Raw genomic sequence first — 22,759 nt, forward strand, 5'->3', positions numbered from 1 at the left:
GTCCTACAAAGGGTTCTCAAAGCCCAGATCTCCCCATCCCCTTTATCACATGAGCATCTTCTCCCACTGTATTTCTACACCCACTCATGCTGAGATGTGACCTCACAGCACAGTTACCCAGACATGCCCTTTCTGTTCTTTCAGAGCTGTAATCGGAATTTTTTTTTCATCATTTCATGGGTTGTTATTTTTTCAAATGAAATGTTGCTTGATGTGCTAGATTAACAACGAGTGCTTTGAGCAACACGATACCAACACAGTTTTGTTAAACCAGTGGCCCCTGCAGTTCCTCTTGCTGATGACACTTGCTGTAGGTGCCTTCAGACTTTTGGCAACACTGGCACAGAATCAAACCAAGTTGTGTAGGCTGCAGCACAAATAGCAAATCCACTCATTTCAAAGTGGCTGCACTAGCATTTTGAATCTGAAAAAAAAACCCTAAACCAAACAACTTCTCCCATTACATACAGAATGGGAATATTATCTCCCTTTCCATCAATGTGTGGCCATATCCCTGCTGACCTGGTCCTGGCTGGCACTGCTCCCAAGGCAGGTGACTTTGTACCACATTCTACCAGTCAGTTCCCTTGTTTCCTGTCACTTCATACAAAGCCAGACCTCCAGCGGTGCAAAACCAGCCCCGAAATCCCACACACAGCTTCCAATCCCCTGGGCTGCCCTGCGCGAGGTAGTTTCACAGCGCAGGCTCCTTCCTGATCTTCAGAAGTTTTATAGTCACTGAAATCCACTGGCTGCCAGTAAAGGAATCCCAAATCCCGGCAGTTGTGTTCGAGGAGGTTCAAGCCTTTCTCACTCCGGGTGATGCACGCCGTAGGCAGGATTTCCAAGGTGTCTGACCTCACACAAATATATCCCCATTTCTTCCCTTGCACAGAGCTACAGTAGGGAGTCCAAGAAATGAAACAGTTCTCTGTGGCTGTGTATCGTACTGGTAGCTGCTACGGCACTCCCAGAGCCCACCCACAATTTCATTTTCAATTAGCAGCTCTTAGAAGAGTAGTAATGAAAGCAGTTGCTAAAGAGCACTCAGATGTCATTGAGAGCCTGCAAACCCAAACTGTAAATAGCACATTGTAAATCGCTTGTCAGCACAGCCAGCTCTCCCCGGGATCACAGTGCCGGTGACAATCCAGCCCATCTGCTCCGCTGCCCGCCCGGTGCCACCGCTCCCGGCCCCGCCTGTGCCTGCAGCCCTGAGAGACACGGGACACGGGGATGGAGGGCACACACCGCCGAGAGCCCTGCCCAGCACACGGGGATGTCCCGGACTGCAGGACACAGGGATGTCCCGGACTGCAGGACACCGCCGAGAGCCCTGCCCGCACACGGGGATGTCCCGGACTGCAGGACACAGGGATGTCCCGGACTGCAGGACACCGCCGAGAGCCCTGCCCGCACACGGGGATGTCCCGGACTGCAGGACACAGGGATGTCCCGGACTGCAGGACACCGCCGAGAGCCCTGCCCGCACACGGGGATGTCGCCCTCTGCACCACTGCTCTGCTGCACTGAGGCACACCAGCATCTCTGCACCAGGGGACAAGTGTGCTGGCACTGAATCAACACAGGGAACCACGTGGTGCTCTCAAGTGCTGATGGCAAGGGTCAACCATGGCAGGGGACAACGATGGCAGGGGACAACGATGGCAGGGGACAACGACAGCTGTCCACATCAGCCCCCCAAAGGCTCAGCAGCCTCAAGTTTAAGATGCGTAGATTCAGGGTGAGACTGCCAAAGGGATCCTGGACTTAATTCTGAGAAGGAACAGCTTCAACACTCCCCTCCCTCCCTTTAATTGATTCATGTAATGGACTACGAGGTGAAAGCCAATGGTTTATAACACTTGTAGCTGGGGACTGCCAGAGTCAGCAGTGTATCTTCTGCTGCTGTTCTTCCCATTTTTCCTTGCTCTCATTACAATTTACCTCCTAATTCATTTCTCCATTGTGAGTTTTCTTCCCTCTATTTATCATCCACCTCCTATTTATTACCATTTGTCTCCTTCCCTGCACTCCTGCAGTATCTGGGATTGGGATTTGATATTCTGGAAGCGTCTCTGGAATCAGGTGGTGAAGGCAGAGCCCAGCAGCTTCTGGCTCTCGTGCACATTGAGGCAGCCAAGGCACCCCTTGCCCAACACACACACTGCGGGTTTAGAAGCATAACCAGAGATGATCCTCTTCTGTAAGAAGGTGCAAGAACCTCCCACCAGATGGAGAAAAGCAGTGAAGGAAATGGTAGAGGTAGCAAGTCAATGGTAGAGGTACTCTTCTGCTCTTTCCAAATCATACATCCACTGAACAAAGGGAAATGATCCTTCCCCCTCATTATCAAAATACTCTCAACCCTCCTTCTGCCCTGAAAGCTCATTGTTTCCTGGTATGGCCCACTGTGCTCAGACCTCGAGGAATAAAATCTCATTAAAACCCATTTAAAAGTGCTTGCCACCCTTTTACTGGTTTAAAAATGTTCACTTTAAGATTTCCAAATGATTTTTACAGAAAGCACATAAAAACATGCCATCACCAATTAACGTAAAGGAAATTAAATTTAAAACGCTGGAGAAATATTCTGATGAGTCTTATGTTTGCTTAACGCCAACTAAAATTTCCTTGAGGCATTTAATAAGTACATTTATAAAAGCTCACAAAGCAGAGTTCAAAAGTCTTCTCGCTAGTAAAATATGAGCCTTAATTAACCTACGGTTTCACATTTTCTGGATTTCAATAAACCTGTAGGCATTTCAGCAGAGCTGGATAAATACCTGCATGAATACTGCAAGGATTTTCTCTGAAAACTAATTAGCAATGCTTTCAATAGCTGACTTCAACTAAATCTGCTTGACAAGGGAGCTTCATACCCTAAATCCTGCAGTGAGAGTTACTTCCAGCAGATAACAGATTTCACAGGAAAGCATATCCAACAAGACTGTCAACCACTGGAAAAGCTATGACCGAGATCTCCAGGTATAAAACCTTTCCCAGCAAGGACAGACTGCAGCCAAGGTCTTATGTGACAGCTCTAAGATTGCATCCTGCCATCCAGTTACAGTAATCACAGGTGACAGTGCAGGATTCCCCCAGGGACAGGAGAGGCAGGAGAAATTGTTTATGTATCAAATATAAAGCCTTAATATAGCAAGGACACTGTATACATGCAGAAGCCTCCTGAACTCTGAGTGGCTCCAGACGCTGCTGCAGTGTCACACACAAACCACAGTGGCCCCAGTTGTTGGTTCACTGCCCTCTGAGAAGGCTGACAAGCAAATCTATTTCCCCTTCAGTATCCAGGGATTCAGTGGGATGGGTCTGGGTGGGGAAAGCAACCCAAGGTGTGCAGCCACGAGTCACTCGAGGAGGAAAAGTGTAACATGATCAGAAAAAAAAAACATGCTGAGAACTTATCAATCTCCTCCTTCTTTTGTGCTCTTCACTCTTTGTCTTGAAAGAGGTCAGAAAATGCTTACCCAAAACTCTTTCTATAGGTGGTGGACATGTCTTTCCAAAACACTTTGCAGTCTTTTCCATGACATCTTTTTTCCATGTTAAGTGCCAACGCTGTATATGTTTGTCAGCACCTACACTGTTCATAAGACTTAAATGTTCTTATCTGAGGAGCTCTACGCCTACCAAGTGTATTACATTTATATTAAGCAAGAAACTTTATTTCCTCTCAGTCTTATGCCTTAGGAATTAAGCAGAGTACTCAGATTTATCAGCTCAAAGGAAAAGCATTTTCCGTGACATCTGTCAACTCAATACCTTCCAAGCCAATGCATATTCATTCCCAAAAACACCACCTCACAAATAATCTCCATCAGCAGGGAGGCCAATCTCCTTCACAGATGAAATTCTGGGCAGAAAGGTTCCCCCTGAGATTAGGCCCCACTAGGAGAGTTCACAGTGCACACACTCAGTTCTGCTGCCCAAAGCAGACACATCTGACAGACCAAACAGAGCAGAGACCACAGAGCTGAACACAGGAAACAGTCAAGGGAACACAGCAACCTTCAGTATCTACTGATAATGGAATCATTGCATCAACTATCCTGAAGAGTTTCCCCCACCTTCCTTTGAAATATCACGTAAAATGAAATCAGAAGAAACACCTTTAAGAGCTGGTAGTGTAGAACAGGCATTTTACAATTTCTTTGCTCCACTAAAGGACTGGATAATCTCGTACTATATTCCTATATACAGCTTAACATATAGGCTTCAGAATTATCATGAAAACCTATTTCTTTCCAGCTTCTCTAACTCTGCATATCAAAATTGAATACAACTCAGCATACTTGTCATCCTTAATGTTCCATCTCCCTGAACTCACAAAATGAGAAGCAGTGAATTCTCACTATTCGCTGCAAGTTCCTCTGCAAAGCAAGGTTTGGTTTGCACTAAACAAGGATGAAAACTGATTCCATGAATATCAACCATCCCCATTAAACGTTTAAATTTTGGTTCAAGAGTCATTAGTATCACTCAAATACAGGCAAAAGCTGACCTAGTCACTACTACTGTGCACTATTATCAGCATCATGGAAATCACATCTGTCACGCTTTCTTCTTCAAAAAACACAACAAACACAACACTGCACAGTCATGAAGACAAATCCAATGTTTTCAGCCTCAAGCTTTGCAATCCTGGATGTCGCCTGCTCACTTCCACCACTGTTGGGAAAGCAGAAGTTCTCGCTTAGGGCGGGTGATCTGTAACCCAGGGGAGCAGACACCAGCATCACTGACACCTCCCAAGTGAGCTTCTCACACTCTAATCAGTCTTAGAGCTTTGCCTTGGTTAACAGCTGCCCTTCCTGCAATGGCCTCTCCTCACCCTGGATGTTCAAAGGGCTCTTCTGCTTCTATATACAAAGCCTAGAGACAAGAAGCTCCTTACGGGACAAAGCTGGCCTCGCAATCACAGAGACCCCATTTGTTTGCCGTGACAGTCTCACAGCCAGCCTGTGGAAAGCTCTTCCCACCTTCCCACATTTATTAGTCACATCAGCACCAATGCAGCACCTGCTCTCCCTCTCAGTCCACCTCTGCCAGTGGTAGGACACTGCACCACATCGCACCCAAGAGCCCGAGAACCAAACCACCACCAAAGTATCAAAACAAGCGACGGCACAAAATGAGAAAATGACTTCTACATACCATGAGCCAGCGGGCAGAGCCCTCCCTCCCCGCAGCAGGGAACTTGTCTCCCACCTGTCTGAGAGCCTTGGGCAACTTCTTCCTTTTCCCAAGGTGCTGGCACAGGTTCCGGTCATTCTCCCGGTCGGAGCTGTACTGGTGGTGCTGGAGCCTGTTCTTTTTGGGAAGGTACGACAGCCCATTGGTAAGTGCTTCCCGTTTCTTCTTGGCCAGAGGGTTCTGTCGCTTCTCCACACGTTCCTGAGGTTTCAGAGCTACGTCCTTCTGCAGAGGGAGGAGAAAAGCACAGTGTGAAACTGCAGCTCTGCTTTGGTTCCAGGTGACCAGCAAAGCACTCTCAGGGCAATGCTGCAATCACCAGGAAAGCAACAAACCCACTCTTCACTGATGTCCTCTTAATCAAAAGACAGGCAAATGCTAAATAAAATCGGCAGGATGAAGTGAGGGCATGGAAGGAGACACATCCCCCTTGAGACTTCATACAGTGAACCTCAGTTCTCATTGGCATCTCATGTATCAAGAGAGCACACATTGAGAAGACAGCATTTGTTTATCATGCTTAAATTAACAATCTGCTTTGATTTAAACAATGCTCGACTTTTCAATATTTATTCATATTATTTCTTGTGTTTGAGAAGCCAAGGCATGAGCTGACCTAAATCCAGTTAGGGCCAATGAATCTCCATTGACTTCAGGGCATGCTTCCCTCCAGCCTGACTTAAACAGAGAGCTCCAGATCTCAGGGAGAGGGGTGAAAAGTGCATGAAAAAAGCAACTTGTATTTGAAAACTCTGTCACTGACCCTTTAACCCCCCAGAATCAATGTCTGTCTATAAAAAAAATATTCTACTCTTGTAACACAAATGTGAGTTTTGTCACTTAGCCCACAGCTCTTTTCTTACAAATAACCTGCAACACACAGAACCCCTATTTTCATTTCAGATAAATGTGACTTGAAATGAATCTTTTTCAACAGCACAGAATTAAAGGCAGAGGAAGAGGAGGCTGGAGACTTCATTAGGAGAGAAGAATGAGAAGCTATTGAGAAGCTGTTGATTACAGTGCAGATTCTGCATCCAATAAATGCAATGTGCTGAGTCACATCTGCCCCCAGAGCTGCCCACGTTGGGGTCTGGTGCTGCCCTGTGAGGGGAAGTTATTAAATCAGGGTGGTGCTTCCAGCACTCTGTGCCAACCTGCCTGGCTGCTTGGGCCAGAAGCTTCCATGCCCACCAAAAAGTGCTGGATAATCTTGTGAGCCTTTCAGCTCTTGTTTATAGTCACTTATTATTATAACTGACAGCAGGAAGGGCTATTGGTCCCTGTGTCACATAAAGGCTGTGGCTCAGGAGAATATAATTCGAATTATGGCACCTTTTAATGCAAAAAAAACATGCCTAAAGGCAAAAGAGCAGTTTGGCTTTAATTAAAGACTGCTCCCTAAATGACTTTCTAAAACACAAGAGCTTCACAAAATTCGTAACTGAAACCAATGAGATGATTAATTAAGCTGAAGACAGTCATTGTTCAAATTTGATATTTAGCAAAGGGAATGATTTTACAGGCATTAAAGATGGGAGTACTGAACAGAAGCTGTAGGACATTTTTTCTACCTTTTCTTCACTTAGGACACCACAGGAGATACCCTGGGCTTTTCTTCACAGTGTTATTCATATCCAAAAAGTTAGGAGCCTCATCCAACCTCATGAAAGAGAATTTGAGCATCCTTAGCTACAACACAGGATTAGTAACCTAAGAAACCTCCCATGTCTGCTTGCTGGTTCCTCCCTGGCTCTACTGCAAAAGAGCTCAGGAGTAGCACTGATCTTCCTAAAACGCTTTGAGATCTCCTTGTGCACAAGCAGAGGGATCCTACGGAGCTGCCCAAGGAAATTAAAAGCAGGAACAATCCCTTTTCTCAGCACACCTTCTGCCTCCCATCCCAGGAAGGTTTTAGGTTTAGCTGCATGCCATAAATGCAGGAAGGCAAAATTCTCAGGGGCAGTAACCATTTCACCAGTGCTGCCCCTCAACAGCATCCACAAACACACCTGGACCTCCTGGACAGCAAGGGCAGGTTATAAAATAGCAGATATTTTATGGTAGAACTGATTTGTAACTTAGGATGGCTGTCATCCTGCTACCAATTTTTTCTTTCAGGTCAGCATAAAAAATACCCAATGTTTTATACGTAAAACATTATACCAGCCAAGACTTCTGTTAAAACACATTGCTCATGTTTGTTGATACAAATGCTGTTCAAGAGAATTCGCTCTAAATTCACTTCTCAAAGGCTGAAGGAGTGAACAAAGGGGAAACTTTCTGGAAAAAAGAAATCTTCTAATGACTAAGTAGCTTTTGTGGGATTTTTTTTTCCCCCAGCTGTGAGTGACTAAATGAAACAGTGGCAGGCTTCCAGAAGCTTATAAAATGTTTAATGGGGCCAGGAACTTCCATCAAGAAATAACTTGTTCCTATTAGCTTTAAGGGGGGTGAGAGATGGGTCAGCTCAGCAGATGACTGTGGATGTTCCTGGCAGGACCCTTCCTCAGAGCCCATGCTCCAGACAGCTGCAGGAGGCTCCACAAACTGTCACATACACCTAGAGAACGTGGAGCTCAGGAGAACTGGGAGGAAGGAATCTGCTCACACACCTATGGCAAAGATGAGGGACACCAAACCCACAAAGGCTTCCCCAGCCTGGATGGAAAGGCACCTTCCAAGGCAGAAGGAATGATTGGCAGGAATGTTCAAAATTAAGGAACTCTTCTGCTCACAAGCAAAGAGAGGCCAAGGAGCTCCAGACGTGCCTAAGTTGTGAAAGGGGCCTTAAATCCTGTTTGGTGGGTAGGCTGGCTATGAAATTTAGCCATAAGGACTGTTGTTTAGACAACCCTGCTCTGCCAGAAGAGCTGTCTGCTCTTCCCCAGTGTGGGGAAAATTACAGAGTGCTGGGGACCAAACCCTTTGTGAGGGACCTGTGAGGTAGAGCCTCTCATGGATTTCAACAGAGACCCAACTCAGCCTGAAAATTAATACGTACATAGAAATGTGTGTCAAATTCCTCATCTGCAGACTAGGTGAGGACATGATAAAAGAAAAGAACACAGGTGGACAAGATGCATTAAAGTAGCTGGAACAGAGCTCTCCCAGGGTGTTCTCCTCGTGTCTGAGGGTGCAAACTGCCTGGGATTGTGTCAGATTGTGCCCCGTGGAGCCCCTGGGCTCTGTGGAGGCAGCACTTGGCTGGGAACCACAGCCCTGCATAAATCACTTCCCCACTTGCTGCCCTTTCTCCCTCATCCCATTTTTATCTTTCCCTTGTTTAGATAGGACAATAGCTGTACCATGCCGTGTGCTAGTACATTAGCCAGCACAATCTTAATTACAGACTTCAGGCATCATCATGATTAGAGTAATAAGCTGTAATTACTCTAAGGTGACAGGACTGCACAGACCTTATCTACATAGATAAGAAGATGTGGTAATATTTCATGTCGAGACGTATTTCTCAGCAGCTACCCACGGAGTGGATCCAGCCTGAGCACCAGACCCATGAACACTCCAGTCTCTAATGGAGGTTTTTCTCCTCTCCTGCCAGCATACAAGCCCACACATTATTAAGTAAATCCTACAAACATATTAGGCACAGTTTAAAACCATCTCTTTCAGAGATATCTTTCATCAGTAAAGTGCCTTAAGTGTATCAGGAAGGTGACTTAAATGTATAAATATGTAATTACACGCAATTCAATATGAAAGTGCATTAATATTTATGAGTGTACTGTATAATCTAAAAAAAAATTTCCATTTGTTTTATTTCTATTGGGCACATTAATCAGGCTGATCCTGCTGCAGGTGCCCTGGTGGGGAAGGGCCCGTGGTGCTGAGCAGGCTCCTGCCCAGTGGGGCACTGCAATCTCCTGGCCCCAGGCAGCAGCCACAGCCCCAGCCCAGGGCAGCAGGGGCAGCCCCCGGCTCCATCAGATCATTTCTCAGGGTAGGAGGCTTGAAGGACACACTGCATTCTCATCTGCTCCTTCAGGGAGCTGTGCCTGATTTATTTCTGCAAAGTCCATCTTCTTGCTACATAAATGATATCTCACGGATTAAAAATCAGACCCTCCGTGGCAGCAGAGAAAGGCTTTGTGGGGTACACTCCTCACCCCCATGAACCCACCCAAGAGCCACTCCACCACTGCCCTTCCCTCCTGCCCTCTGACAACAGCTTAAAAACTACATGTGAATAACTGTTCCACTCCTTATTACAGGAGTTTTCTGTGGGAGTGCTGGATGAAAAACAACACTGTAAATGCAGTGTGTACCAAATACACTGCAGAAATGTCTCTGGATGAACATCTCAGGTACTGCTCAGGGATTTCGAGCCTTGACCTTTCCAAACCGTCCTTGGGCATTCGCATTACAATTCCAGTGTTGTAAAAACTTATTTTCTGAATTTGCACTGAATGTGACCTCAGTAAAATACAACTTTAAAAAAATTATTATTATAAACAGGAACAGGTTACACTGTTATGCTACTTAAACCAAATTACAGTTGCAACAATCTACAACTATATTCCAATTATTTGCTCCTCAGGTTCTTTCTGAAGTCTTCTACTGCTTTATATCAGAGCCCAACAATTTATCCTTCACTCCAAGAACGAAGTATAAAGAAATTAGACTTTTTTTTTTTCTTTTTCTCAAACGTCAAATAGTCATGAAATGTCAATGTAATGCTCGACTTTAAACACAAATATTTAGAAAATCAAGCTTGAAGCTGCCAGTCTGCCCCGTTCACTGTTCCTGCATCCCAACATCCCTGTCAAACAGAACTGTAAGAGAGGCACTTCTGGAGCCTTTCAAGGTACAAACAATTCACATTTGATCGGGAACGCTAGTGCAGAAGGAAGAAGCCAATTAAGGGGAAAGAAAATACATTTTCAGTAGCTACAAAAGTCGATTTGAAATTCTTTCCCAGTTCCATCCCGAGCCCAGGACAGCTCAGCTCCTCAGCCTGCTGTCAGCTGCAGCAGCTCCCAGGGATGGGATGTAAGGGGAGGCAAGAAACAGCCAAAGGGAGCAGCACAACACAGAAGCCAGGGCAAAACCCCCACCCTCACATTCACCACTGCACTGGGCACAGAGGGTCAGCTTGCAAGAAATTAGGATGTCTGCAGGGTACAGTGAGAGAAATCCTGCAGCTTGGCCAGCACAGAATCCCAGAAGAGTTTGGGTTGGAAGCGACCCTAAAGCCCACCCAGCCCCACCCCAGCCATGGCAGGGACACCTCCCACTGTCCCAGGCTGCTCCAAGCCCCAGTGTCCAGCCTGGCCTTGGGCACTGCCAGGGATCCAGGGGCAGCCACAGCTGCTCTGGGCACCCTGTGCCAGCCCTGCCCACCCTGCCAGGGAAGCATCACACAGGGGCAATCCTCAGCTGGGAATTCAGGACAGCAACAGGCACCAACTGACCCCAAACCTGCACAAACTGAACCCAAACCTGCACCAACAGCTGCACAAACTGAAACCAAACCCCCTCAGAAACACTGCTGATCTGGGGGTACCCAATTTGCCATCACATCTTGACAGTCCCCATCAACTCCTACTGTGTTTCTGTTACACTGGAGAATTTTTTTCATCTGATGGACAAAAATGCCTCAAATCTTCAATACCTCTCTCATGTTTTGTAATTTGCTGTTTTAATTCCAGCAGAAACAAGATGTAAAAGTCTGAAAATAATGCACTGACCAGTCCCTCTAATCAAGATCAGAAAATAAAATGAGATGCTTATAATAACCATTAATTTACCTCCAGATAAAATAGTTAAATGTACTGTGTATTCTTCTGATGAATGACTAGTTTCTCAGAAGCATTTATCTAGGGGAAAAAATTGCAATAGCTATTAAAATAATGCCAAGGGAAAAAAAGGCAGGTGTAAAGCACAATGCAAAAGAGAGTGCAAAAGGATTCTTAGTGTCACTATTATGGTATTTTAAAACACCAGGGACTGGTGAAGAGAGGTGGGATGTCAACTATATTGGGTGCAGTACCCATCCACTAATCCCAGCAATTCCTTCAAGCCACAGGACCTCCACAGAAAGCTTTAATCTTGTTTTGTTTGCTTTTTGATTCCATAAAGCTGCAATCCGCTGCCTCCTGCATCCCTCTGGAATGTGAAAACAGAGTGGTTCAGTGTTGTGCAAAGGGGTCGGGCAGCAGAGAGGGGACCAAAGGCAGTGCCAGCCTGGGGGACACTGGGGTGGGGGCAGAGCAAGGAAAACAAGGGCAGAGCAAGTTGCTGTCTGCTCCAGATACCTCGTGTGAAAGCGCCTCTGTGGCAAAGAGATTGCTTTGATTTTCCATCCCCAAATCACTTGGTAACAATAGCGTTGATAAACAGAAGGCTCCTTTTCAGCTCCTGCCGATTTAAATTACGCACAAAAATACATTAAGGCGACATTATTGAGGTTACAAAGTCAAGGGCTTGGAAGTTATGAAAGAGCAGGATTAAGGCTGCAGCCACCACCTTCATTGAGGCCCCTTGTGCATGCACGCCGAGATACAATCTTTAATTACATGATCCCGTGCTCCTATTTCCCTACACAGAATGGAAGGTGTTCAGCTAATGAGCAGCCTCTCAGGATCCTGTTTGCTCCTCTTTGTCCGTAGGGTGGCCCTGGGCCGTGTTTACTGCCCTCCACTCACAGCCTCCTCTGAATGCACAGTGCTTCATTTCCTCAGGGTTTTCTCTGCAGCTCCTCCCGCTCCATCAGAGAGATGCTCAACAAATACCAGCGACCTGCTTTACACCGCTTCTGCCAAAGGTATTCCACTACTCCTGTTCTAGAGGTGGCAACAACACTCCTGACGTGTTAGGTCAGAAACATCTGCTAATTGTCGGCATTCTTTGGGGAACACCTGAGATTTGATTTCTCATTTGGCTCCACAGAGCACTTCTCTAATGAAGCACAGCTTCATTCTCTCATGATTTCAGCAGCTGCCAGGAGTGCTGAGCACTCCCGAAAACTGGGCTTTAGTGGGCACCAAAGTTATAAGGATCCAGGGAAGAGCTGTTTCTAACACAATGTGGTGCCACGGCCTCCCTCAATGCCACACAGCAAACACAAGCTGGAGGCAGAGGACATCTAAGACTCTGGTGCCAGCTGTTGAGCTGGCAAAAGCTGGTGTCACACATGAAGATGAGTATCAGGGCAATTGCTTTTCATTTATTTCATGGTTTTCAAACATGGTACTCTCAGCCTTCTCGTTTTTGTCCCTCAAACACTGTGCCATGCCATGTTCCAGACTCAAATACTGTGCCCTACCGTGTTAGAGCTGTGCACAGCAGTCGAGAAATCACTGGAGCCTGTGCAACCTGAGTTAGCCACAACCTCATCTTGGAGCTGGTGCTGAGGAAGTGCTGAGCAATGCCAGCCCTGACTGCAGAGCCGTGGAACTGTTTTCCTTGAAGCTGCCCAGCTTTGGGAAGGCAAAGTACACACAGTTGCTTCTGCTCTGACTGCTTCAGCCAGGAGCCCATGTGCTCCTGCCAAGAGATCCTGAAGCTCTGGCTCCAGCCAGCTTCTGTCAGCCTAAAAGTCCCATTGTGTTTTCTCTAGAGGTTTTTCTAGGTCTAACACAAGCAGCCAGCTAAATCCAAGGTTATGTCTTGGCTGCAGATTTGACTCAGTGACCTCCAGCACACCTGGGGCTGCCTTTGTGAGGCTGAAACAGCAGCGAGCCCTGGCCTGTCCCAGCAGTGGGTCTGTGTCCTCTGCTGGCACCATCTCAACCACATTCTTTCAGTTCTCCAAACTCCCCAATCCGCTTTGGTGAGCACCTGTTGTCCCTGCACCTCCAGGCTCTGGTCCTGGCAGAGCAGCCAACCCAGCCCATCCCTGCCCCCTGAGCAGGACTGAGCAGAACCAGCCCCAGCTGCCCCACAGCCCCCAAACCCCTCCATCCCACTGTGCTGCAGCCAGCTCACAGCCCCTGGGCTGCCCACTGCAGCCAGGGGAAAGGGATTCCCACCGCCCTGCCCTGATCTCACACCTTAAATCAATGTGCTTGACTCACCCTTGGGAGCAGCAGGGCCACATGCTCGTCTTTATTTTCTTTGTTTGAGGAATGAAAAGAAATAGAAAAGAGATGTGGAGAAGAGTCCCTGGGGATGCTCCCTGAAGAGGGCTCCAGTGCTCCTGCACTGCTCAGGTTGGATTAGACATGAGGCAGAGAGAGGAGCACGGAGCCAGCTCCTGAAGCAGTGCTGGGTTTGGTTTGTCCCCTGTGCTGTGACACACCAGTGGCACAGTGATGGTGACACAGACCCCGAGGAGCCAGCAGTGTCCCAGCCAGCCCAGCCTTGTGCAGCACTGCCCTGAGCTGGAGCAGGAGCACATCCAGCTGTGGACATGGGCTGGGACTGGCATCTCCCACTGCTGTCCTTCCCTCGGTCCAAGGGGCAGCTCCAGGTCACAGCAGCACCAGGAATATTTATCCTTGGAAAAGGGGATGTTCAGGGTGGAGAGAACCACAAATATGAAACACAAATATTTCAGTGTGTCTAAATAATTGAACAACTCCTCAGTTCTACACCAAAACTTCCAGATTTTTTTTTCTTCACATTAAGTTTTCTTCATTTTCACTTTTTTCTCATTTAGAATGGAAAAAAAATAAAATTTAAAACTTTCTCCCAAAAAGAAAAGTTTTGTCCATTTGTATCTGTAGTTATACAGGATTTGCATACTCTGATCAAAACACACATTCCAGGGGATTTCACTGGAGGGAAATACAATTCCACTGCAGGAGCTGCTGGCACAACCCTGGCTGTGGGCTCCTCCACCCTCCACACATATTGTGTTCTCTGAATAATTCAAACAGCACTTGGGTTGGCAAGCCACAGACCCAGGCAAGGAGTTAGTGGGCCAATAAATTTTACATTTAAAGGGTATCCCCCTTATTGTAGGGTTACAAGAAATGCATTTGGGCTTAGACAGCTCTCATCCCTGCTGTCCCTGCACTAGGAAAACAAGTAACTTCAGCCTCACACCAGCACCATTCATTAGCACAGCACTCAGCAGTCATAAAAAATGTATTATGGTTTGTAAATCGAATCAGAAGCATCTCTACATTCCTTGTCTTGTGGGAAGATGGTGCAGCACCAGGAAAGTCCAGTGCATTCCAAAGGTTTCGGGATGCTCCCAAGAATCTCCTGGCCACAGAAAGGCACTGAGCTGGGACACACTTGGCTTTGCTGCCCTGTCAGCCTCGAGGCTGGATGAGAAAACCTGGAGGCCAGACATAGGCACCACCCTGAAAAAACCCAGGCAAAAAGAGTGAGGAAACTGCTGTTGAGAGAAATGGAAACATCCATGCCAGGAATTTCTGCAGCACACAGGCAGCTCTACATGAGTGCAGGGAAACCAGAGCATCCCTCTGCACACCCAACCAGCGGGACAGGGAATGCAGAAATGAGCAAAGGAAAGGACAGAATTAGCAGAACTCCTCATGGATTATGCCAAGTGGTGCAATCTATCAGTAATCCAACCTACAGATTTTTTCACCCAACCAAAAAAATCTCCACATAATAATGGGTTGTAATTATTGAGCCTGAAGAAAACGTTAATCTATTTTAAAATAACTCTTTTCATCTTGTACGTCAAGAATTTGAACTACTCAACCCAGGAGCTTTTCTGTCTTCTGAACTCCTACTGTCTCATATTCCTCTGGATTTTCTTTTTTCTTCCCTAGGAAATCCCTAACTCTGCCACTGTTTTGGCATGTGGCATACAGCCAAAAAGATTGACGAGGAAAGATTTTAAAGAGAAAGAACAGTGATTAGAAAATAAGGAGAGAGGAAGAGAGCTCAGCTAGGACCTGAGGACTGCAACACTTAAGGTGAGCTCGGCAATATTCCTCATTACGAAAAGGATCAGAACCTTTTTGCAATTAGAGGGAAAAAAGAAACAATGGTTCAACCTCCCATCTGCAAGTGAAACCACCTTCTAGCATTCAGGCTGAAAAAAAAATAGCAAAGAACAAAAGTTTAAGAAATAGAGCAATATGTAACCTTTCCATTTGCCGGCTTATTCTTCCCCAAGGAAGCAGATAGAGCGAAGATAAATTTGATGATCAAAAAACCGGAGGGATTACATTCTTGTACGGTGCTGATCACTGGCAAATCCCCCTCTCTGCAGTTCAGAGGCACAGCTTAGCATAACAGACAGGATTTATCATTGCCTTGTCCTTCGCACCACTTACAAAGGAGACATAAGTTGTTCCTATCTCAAGAGTCCTCACTCATGTACATGAGGAAATAAATACCAGAACTGTTCTGCTGTTCCTGCACAAAGGTACAAACCCTGTGCCCAGCTCTGGGGAAATGCCACGTGTCCCACCTCTGTCTCTGCACTGCTGTGAAGGCAGCACGTCCTGCCTTCAGCTCTGGGCTCAGTGGATGCTCCAAAGCCTTTGTGGGGTCACCCCAAACCCACCAGGGACATAGAGCAGTTCCTAGGAGGAGAAACAGATCCTCCCTTCCGTTGGTATGTAGAATACAGAGTCTCCAGTTAAATGGGCACATCAATAAATAAATTAACAGGGGAAAGCAGAGATGGCTGCTTTCTCCAGTTTTATCTCAGGGCACAGACCCTGCAAAGCCACCTCATACACCAGAAAAAGAAGAGGATTTCCTTCACTGTTACGCTGTGGCTGAAAACATAATGTCTTCTGCAAATATTCCAGATATTTTACAGATAGATCTTTTAAAACTGAAGTGTCATCTAATATTCAGGGCTATTTAGTGGCTGGAAAAGCAATTACTGTAATATTTCTTGTTTATAGCCACCTAGAAGCTACAAATTTAACTTGGTAGGGATGCACAGTCAGGGGATCTGGTTGCGAAGCAGAACATCTCAAGTCAAGAGCTTTGCTAATGCCTGCAGCAAACTTGCAAGGAGTTACAAAAGCTGTGAATCACATCACTTCAGCAGCACTTAGAGTCAAACCCCACTTCATCACACGCAGCCGCCTCGACTGAACTCGCAGGGCTCCTGCTGCAGGAAGCATCCCAACTCCTGTCTCTCTGTAAGACTTGCCTCGAGCAGGAGCAGACAAAGCTCTGCAATGCATCTCTCCAGAGCCGTGGAATATGTTGGAGAGACTCAGAACCATTCGCAGGAAATCAGTCTGCGCTGGGAAGGAAACCTTTCCTCGGAAAGACTGACTCGCTAAGCCGCTGGTCGGGGCCGGTATCCCGGTCTCTGCTGGCTGAGCTCAGCAGAGCGGTGGCGTGGCAGGCACAGCGTTAGAGCTGTGGGAAGGTGACTTAGTCATGGGGGCTCGGAGGTGGGCGTGGGAATCCTCATCCCCCCCGTGACCTGCAGCTCAGCTGAGCCCAGCACCACAAAGAAGGTATTCAGGGCCCTAAAACTATTTCATTCCCATTGACTGCTTTTTCCAAGGAAATAACTGGCCCCAGGAATCTGTGCCTTCAGCCCTCCCGTGCGGCAGAGCTCCTCTGTGCAGTGGAAGTAAGAGCCCAGCCCGTTCCATCGGGGCTTTGCAGCCCCGAGAGGGGAAGGAGCAGGAGCCACTGCACCCCCAGGCTGCGGAGCCAACCCCTGCAGGCTGCGGGCTCCATGGCACATCTCCCTCCTCCGAGGCAGAGCACACAGGGGAGATGCACTGCTGCAGCCCACAGCGGTCACTGCAACACCAAAGGCAGTGTCCTCTGCCAAGGCACAGCCAGGCTGCTCTGTGGGACCCCTCCCTGCCACTGCCACGCACCTGCTTACTGCCCCTCCCTTCCTCAGCTGATGGCTAGGGTGGGAAATGTCCTTCTCTGGGGGTTTTATCTCCTTTTCTCCTGTTAGAGCCGGGATTAAAGCTCAGGAGACGCAGTGTTTGGACTCAGATGTTTATTAATTCTTATCTATGTTACAGTCTCACAAGTTGTGAGTTCTAGCTAACAAAGTAGAAAATAGATTTATCTCTAACTCTCTCCAAGGTCTTTTAAGCAAATTGTCCAATTATGAGGTGATACCTAAATTATTTTTACTTTTAACCCAATAACCAACCACCCGTGGCCCGCAATATGGGTTTTTCACCCAATTATAAAATACCACCCAGACCCAGGAAGAACAAGGTGGAAGAACTTAGCCAATACCCCAAATCCTCCACCTTGCCTTTTACATATTACTATATACTAAAACCTTAAATTCTAAGTTCTCTACCCTGTGATATCACACACTTCTATTCAAACTGCACACCCACAACCCCAGGGCTGTCACTCAATTTTGGAAGCCTGTTCCATGGCCTCAGGTCAAATGCAGTGTTTTCTTGAGGGTCAGTGCCTGTCAGCACAGAAAGTCTAAAATTCTCAGTTTCCAGGGTTCCAACATGTTCTGTGTCTCCTCCATCATCCCTAGGGAAGAGATGAGCATCTGCAGCCTCAGTGCCATCACTCTGTGTGTGTGCTTCTTGCTTTCTCCTGGTTTTCCCTCCCACAGTGACAGGCTCTAACACAGAGGGAGCACAGCACTTCCCAGTTCTTCAGCCCAATGTTATCTCTCATGTAACATGGACACTCCTTAAAAAAGGAGTTCAGGACAGAAAATCCAAACCAACGCTTCAGAAAGATGCCCAAGTCTGCAGCTTTATGATGAGGCAAAAATGACCTCAAACCCCTGGACTAAACAAATGCCTGGAGTGAAAAAGATGGAATAAATTAGAGAATATAATTATGGCTGGGAAACGAGAGAAGGAGGGTGCTCAATAGGATGAAAGAGAGATTTGAGGAATAAGAAATGAAAGGAGGTGTCAGCTTGAATCAGCCAGGTTGAAAACTGCTGCTGATTTTGACTGACATACTGAGATTTTCCAATTGCAAACTCTTTCTCTAATAAGCTGCAAATTCACCTCTACACTTTTGCTTTGATCTTAATGCAAATATTTTATAATGGACACATTTAATGATTTTCAGGTGCTTATTGGTTCTATCACACTTGATACTGGAATCAATCTCCTCTTTTAGAAAGCTTGGGTTAATGGCAAAGTTTATTAAACTGCATGCAGTCATTCAGAGAAGATCAATAGAGACATGATTACAGAGCAACCAGAGGATTAAACATGAGATTTATCACAAAATTAAACTGAATTAAATGTTCTCTGATAGCACTTGAAATGCTGTCGATACTCTTAACTGATAATCTATGCTTTCTGTGTTTACTTACCAGGCAGCAGGGAAGTCTGACTTGAGGAAATGACTGTAATGTAAAATCTGAAAAGATTTGCTGAGAGCATTAAACCTTACCTAGAAAACCATTATTTCTTCCTGTTAGAAGAGCAAAAGCATTTTGCTTCTTTGCCCATTTCCTCTTTAAGGGAGAGGAGGATGCAGCCCTCTCCCATATCACATTTTGCAATCTCCTTCCCAGGGCCATTATAGGATGCACAGGACACTAAAGGATCCTGCACAGGGTTACAATGAAATATTTTATGGTTTCCTGCTATGGCAGTTTTTGCCTCATTCAGAATTAATTTCAAGTTCTCAATGACCTTATTAAAACTTTTTCCACACACTGGGAAATCTGCAGCCTTCTGCTTCTCCTTCCCCTCAGCTTAGCCCAGCCACCCCCAGGTTCTTACACTCACACTTCTCCTTGCACAGCACTGTGCAAACTTCTCTGATGTTCTCTGCCAAAAGAATTCAACTCCAAAGCATCACAAAAACCAAACCAACCAACCAAATAAAACCCACATACCCCCTCCTCAAAAAAAAACCAAACAAAAACCCACCAAAACCCAAAAAAACCCACCCAAACAAAACCAACAAAAAAAACCCCAAACCCTAAAACCCCCAGGCACACCAGCAACACAGTACCACTGTCCTAGGAAACAGAAAAGGAAGTCCAGGGGGAAAAAAATCAGGCCAATTTTACAGAGAGAATCTAAATTCAGACACTATTATTTGAGATGAGATCTGCCCTTGCAAGAGCAAGAATTCCCCAGCCCCTGCTGTGCCCTGAGCTCTGTTATCAGAATCACAGAGATCATTTCCATCTGCTCTGGGATAACGTGGCTGGCCTGGCTGGAGCACCAAAACCTCCACTCTCAGCAGGAGAGGAGGGGGAAGAGGGAGAGAAGGAGCAGGAGACCCTGAGTACACAAGAGACCAGATGCAAAGCAATAACCCATCACAACCACTACTTTGATAAATTTGGATCATGTTTCCATGGGTTTGCAAAATGGTCACAACACACAAACTCAGCTGAACAGTTCCTTTAAAATTTAATGTTTGTGTTCAACAAGCAAGCAGGAGGAGGGATGTCAGCTTCCAGGCATTTTTCCATCATACTTTTCAGAGAAAGTCTGTATCTCACCACAGCCTCCCCCAAAAGCTTAATAAACCTTGATAAAATACCTCAAAGGAAATATGACCATCCAACAGCAAATAAGCTACCCAAGACAAAACCCATCAAAAAATCCCTCATCAACTATCATGAATTGAATTTTTACTGACTCAGAGGGGCTTAGCTGCTTTCTAAACAGGCTCAGCTATCCCCAGTGTACTTTGCAAAATTCAATCCAGTAATCCAATCCCAGATGCATTACGTGAAATCTTATTTCTTCAAGCTCTAGAAAAGAACAAGCAAAAAGGAAGGCTTTAGGAACACTAATTTGCCAATAAATACTCACTGAGCCAATTTTGCCTTTGCTGCTTTTTGGAGGAAAAGAAAAGGAAAAAAAAAAATCCCGAAGGCACAAACTGCTGTCCGAGTCCTAAGTTCCTTTATTAAAACTTCACTTGTGGATAGAAAAAAATACCTTGGAGCACATAGCCTGAAATTAGCCCAGCATGTGCTGCCCCAATAAACAAATCCTCAGAAACTAGATTAGCATCATTCCCAGTGGGCTTCCACTACAGAAATCACTGCCAGTTGTGTTCAGAAAGGGAAAATCTCTGTAATATCTAATAAACGGACCAAAATATCCAAACGCAGAGCGGGGCATGTTCCAGCAGTGAGGCCACAGTCAGCCCACAGCGTGGCTGTGCAGTTTGACATCGATGCCATCCCACAGTTAGGGGCAGAGCTGTAGCTCTCAGTGTTGTGGGAGCCCTGAGCTGAGCAGGGACAGGCTGGCCCTGGGGCTCCAGCAGCAGGAGCCAGCCCAGGTTTAGGGTCCCCACGTGCCTTGTGGGATGCTCCACGGGTGACACAGATGGCATCAGGCACACGGGAGCACTGCCACTGCCCCAGAACAGCAGCTGTTCCATCAGCAGGGCAAGGCCTGGGTTGGCAGCTGCGTGTGACATTAACCATGCAGCTCTGGCATCCCTGTGCCCTGGCAGTGCCCCGTGGGAGCCCCATCCAGCTCCATTCCAGCAGGCTGCTGCTGCCACCCCAGTGTCCTGGCACCAGGCAGACACTGCCCCTCGAAATGGGCATTCCTGCCTTCCTCATGTTTGCGTGGAGGAAAAGTCAAGGAAAGCCCACTGCAAAGAATCCAGCTGCATGTCTCAGTGAGCCACAGGAAAGGTGGGCTGAAGCCAAGCAGGTGACAGGCAAACAGGGTCAAAAATGGGATTTTTCCCGGCAGTTGTTTCCCTGCAGCTGCTGCTCTGTCAGAAACAAAAGCAGCTCTTGCCCACGGAACACACAGCACGTTGCTGCTGATGCCTCAGCAGTGCAGCAGTGACCCAGAGGAGCACAGTGACCCAGAGTGGTTCCTGTTTCTGCCCTGGGCACAAGCAGCCTGTGAGAGACAGCACTAAAGCACAGCTGGGAATTCCTGACGGGAGGCTCATCCCCACCCAGTGTGCTGCTTCTGTCCTGTCCCACAGCTCAGAGATGCTGGACCTGCCTTTTCCCCCTCCTCTGGCCCTTAGAGGTCCAGGGCAGCAGGCAGGTGACAGCTCAGGACACAGAGCTGCAGAGGTTCCTGTGGCACCAAAAATCACCTCCCTCAAAGAGCAGTTGCTGCGCGCTCTGTGTTTTATTAATTTAATGGTCAGGATAATAAATTTGTCAGTAATGACAAAGAAATTCCCCAGAAGCTGGAGTACTCAAGTGTCATTGAAGCTCCATCTATTTAGCAAATAGATGAATGCCTTTCAGGCAGGCCTGGCGTGTGATTAAGCAGCTGTCACAGGCTCCTGCAGCAGCTGCTCTGGCAGCACAGGCACAGGTAACTCTCAGGGCTCCTCCTCACACGGATGGGAAGATGATCCTGATGTGAACAGAAATCAGCCACTGAAAACCCAATTAATGAACTGACACAGAAGTAATGGGTCATTTCTGTAAGTCTCCTGTTCCCCTTGACTTGTACAAGCTTTGGTTTTTACAATCAGATTCATTAAAGTTTTACAAACAAAAGAAAATGGATTTTGCTTTCTGACTCGCTGAAGTTATTGTTGAGGGGACTCATGCCTTCATGAGGGAGTGTGAGGTTTTTTAGAGGGACTTTGATTTTTGGAACGCATTTCTGGTTTTTTTTTTTTCAAGGACTGAGACACTGAATCTATTTTAGTAGCTTGATTTCTTAAAAATTCAGGGTGATAAACTGCTTCTATTACTTTTACCCTTCTAATTGAGCAGATCTTTTCACATGTGTACTCTGCTCAGCAGCCACTGAAACTGGAGGAAGTTTTCCAGGGAATTTCTGTGTGCTCTGTTTCCTAACACACACTCTAAGAGGTCAGGAACAGACTACACAGCTTTCTGTTCTCCTACTTTCATAACTAAAAACTCATGGAAAGTCCCAGTGAAAATGTGGCTGAATAATGGATTGGAGAGTTTGCTGTCCTTGGGTAGGGGATATCAAAGATAACACTTGGTCCATTAGAGAGGAAAAAGAAATGGCCATGAAGGGTCTTTCAGAACAAGAAACTGAAGCAAGAATGAATCAGAAGACTCTGCTTGTACCTAACATGGGTGAAAGCCTTTCTCTGCAATGCAAGATAGAAAAAGGAAAATAAAGGAAACAGCCACTGGGGCAGACTTTCAACCTGGAAACAACAAAATTCACACCAGCTGAGAATCTGCTCTAATTAAAGGGAATATTTCTGCATGGAAGCAAATGAAGCACAAGATGCTCAACCTAAGGCAAGGAAGTTTCAACAGAACATTAACTGCTGAGGCAAACAATTACATGGACTGCCAAACATCAGGTGGCCAAAAGGCACCAAGGACCTTGTGGCACAGAGGGATCTCCCAGGGGACAACAAGCAGGAACTTCTCCCTGAGTGAATGACTGCAGTGAGTCCCCACACTGCTAACAGCTCACTGAGCAAAGCTTAGAGCTGTATGAGACAAGATGATCAGAAATTCTTCCTCTGTGGATCCTAAATATTTAGAGGAATGTGTCTGACATTTTGGCTTGCTGCAAACCATCCCAAACGCAGAGAATTGTGGAGCAAAGCAGAAGAGTGGTGGAGGAAGCTTTAGGGGAAGGGAGGCCCTTCTCAGAGCATCCCCAGCTGAGCACAAGCACACACTGTTCCATTTGGGAGGCAACTTTATGTGCTCTTAGTAGTAGATTAATGAATGTAATTACCTAACATTGTGGCTGTGAATGCTGCAAAA

At 46.5% G+C, this 22,759-nt stretch overlaps 1 protein-coding gene across 4 annotated transcripts in view; it reads right to left on the minus strand.

Moving 5' to 3' along the window:
* Positions 1-22,759, minus strand: part of AUTS2 (activator of transcription and developmental regulator AUTS2) — a 774,170-nt gene that overhangs the window by 559,397 nt on the left and 192,014 nt on the right. For 3 of the 4 annotated variants that reach the window (XM_066333138.1, XM_066333140.1, XM_066333139.1), the window contains exon 2: positions 5,230-5,439. In XM_066333138.1, the coding sequence (XP_066189235.1) occupies positions 5,230-5,439 (210 nt within the window). Of the gene's footprint in view, positions 1-5,175; positions 5,440-22,759 lie in introns of all 4 variants that reach the window. The other variant, XM_066333137.1, reaches the window with a different exon arrangement.

Source organism: Sylvia atricapilla, chromosome 20, assembly GCF_009819655.1.
Source record: "Sylvia atricapilla isolate bSylAtr1 chromosome 20, bSylAtr1.pri, whole genome shotgun sequence".
Taxonomy (NCBI): domain Eukaryota; kingdom Metazoa; phylum Chordata; class Aves; order Passeriformes; family Sylviidae; genus Sylvia; species Sylvia atricapilla.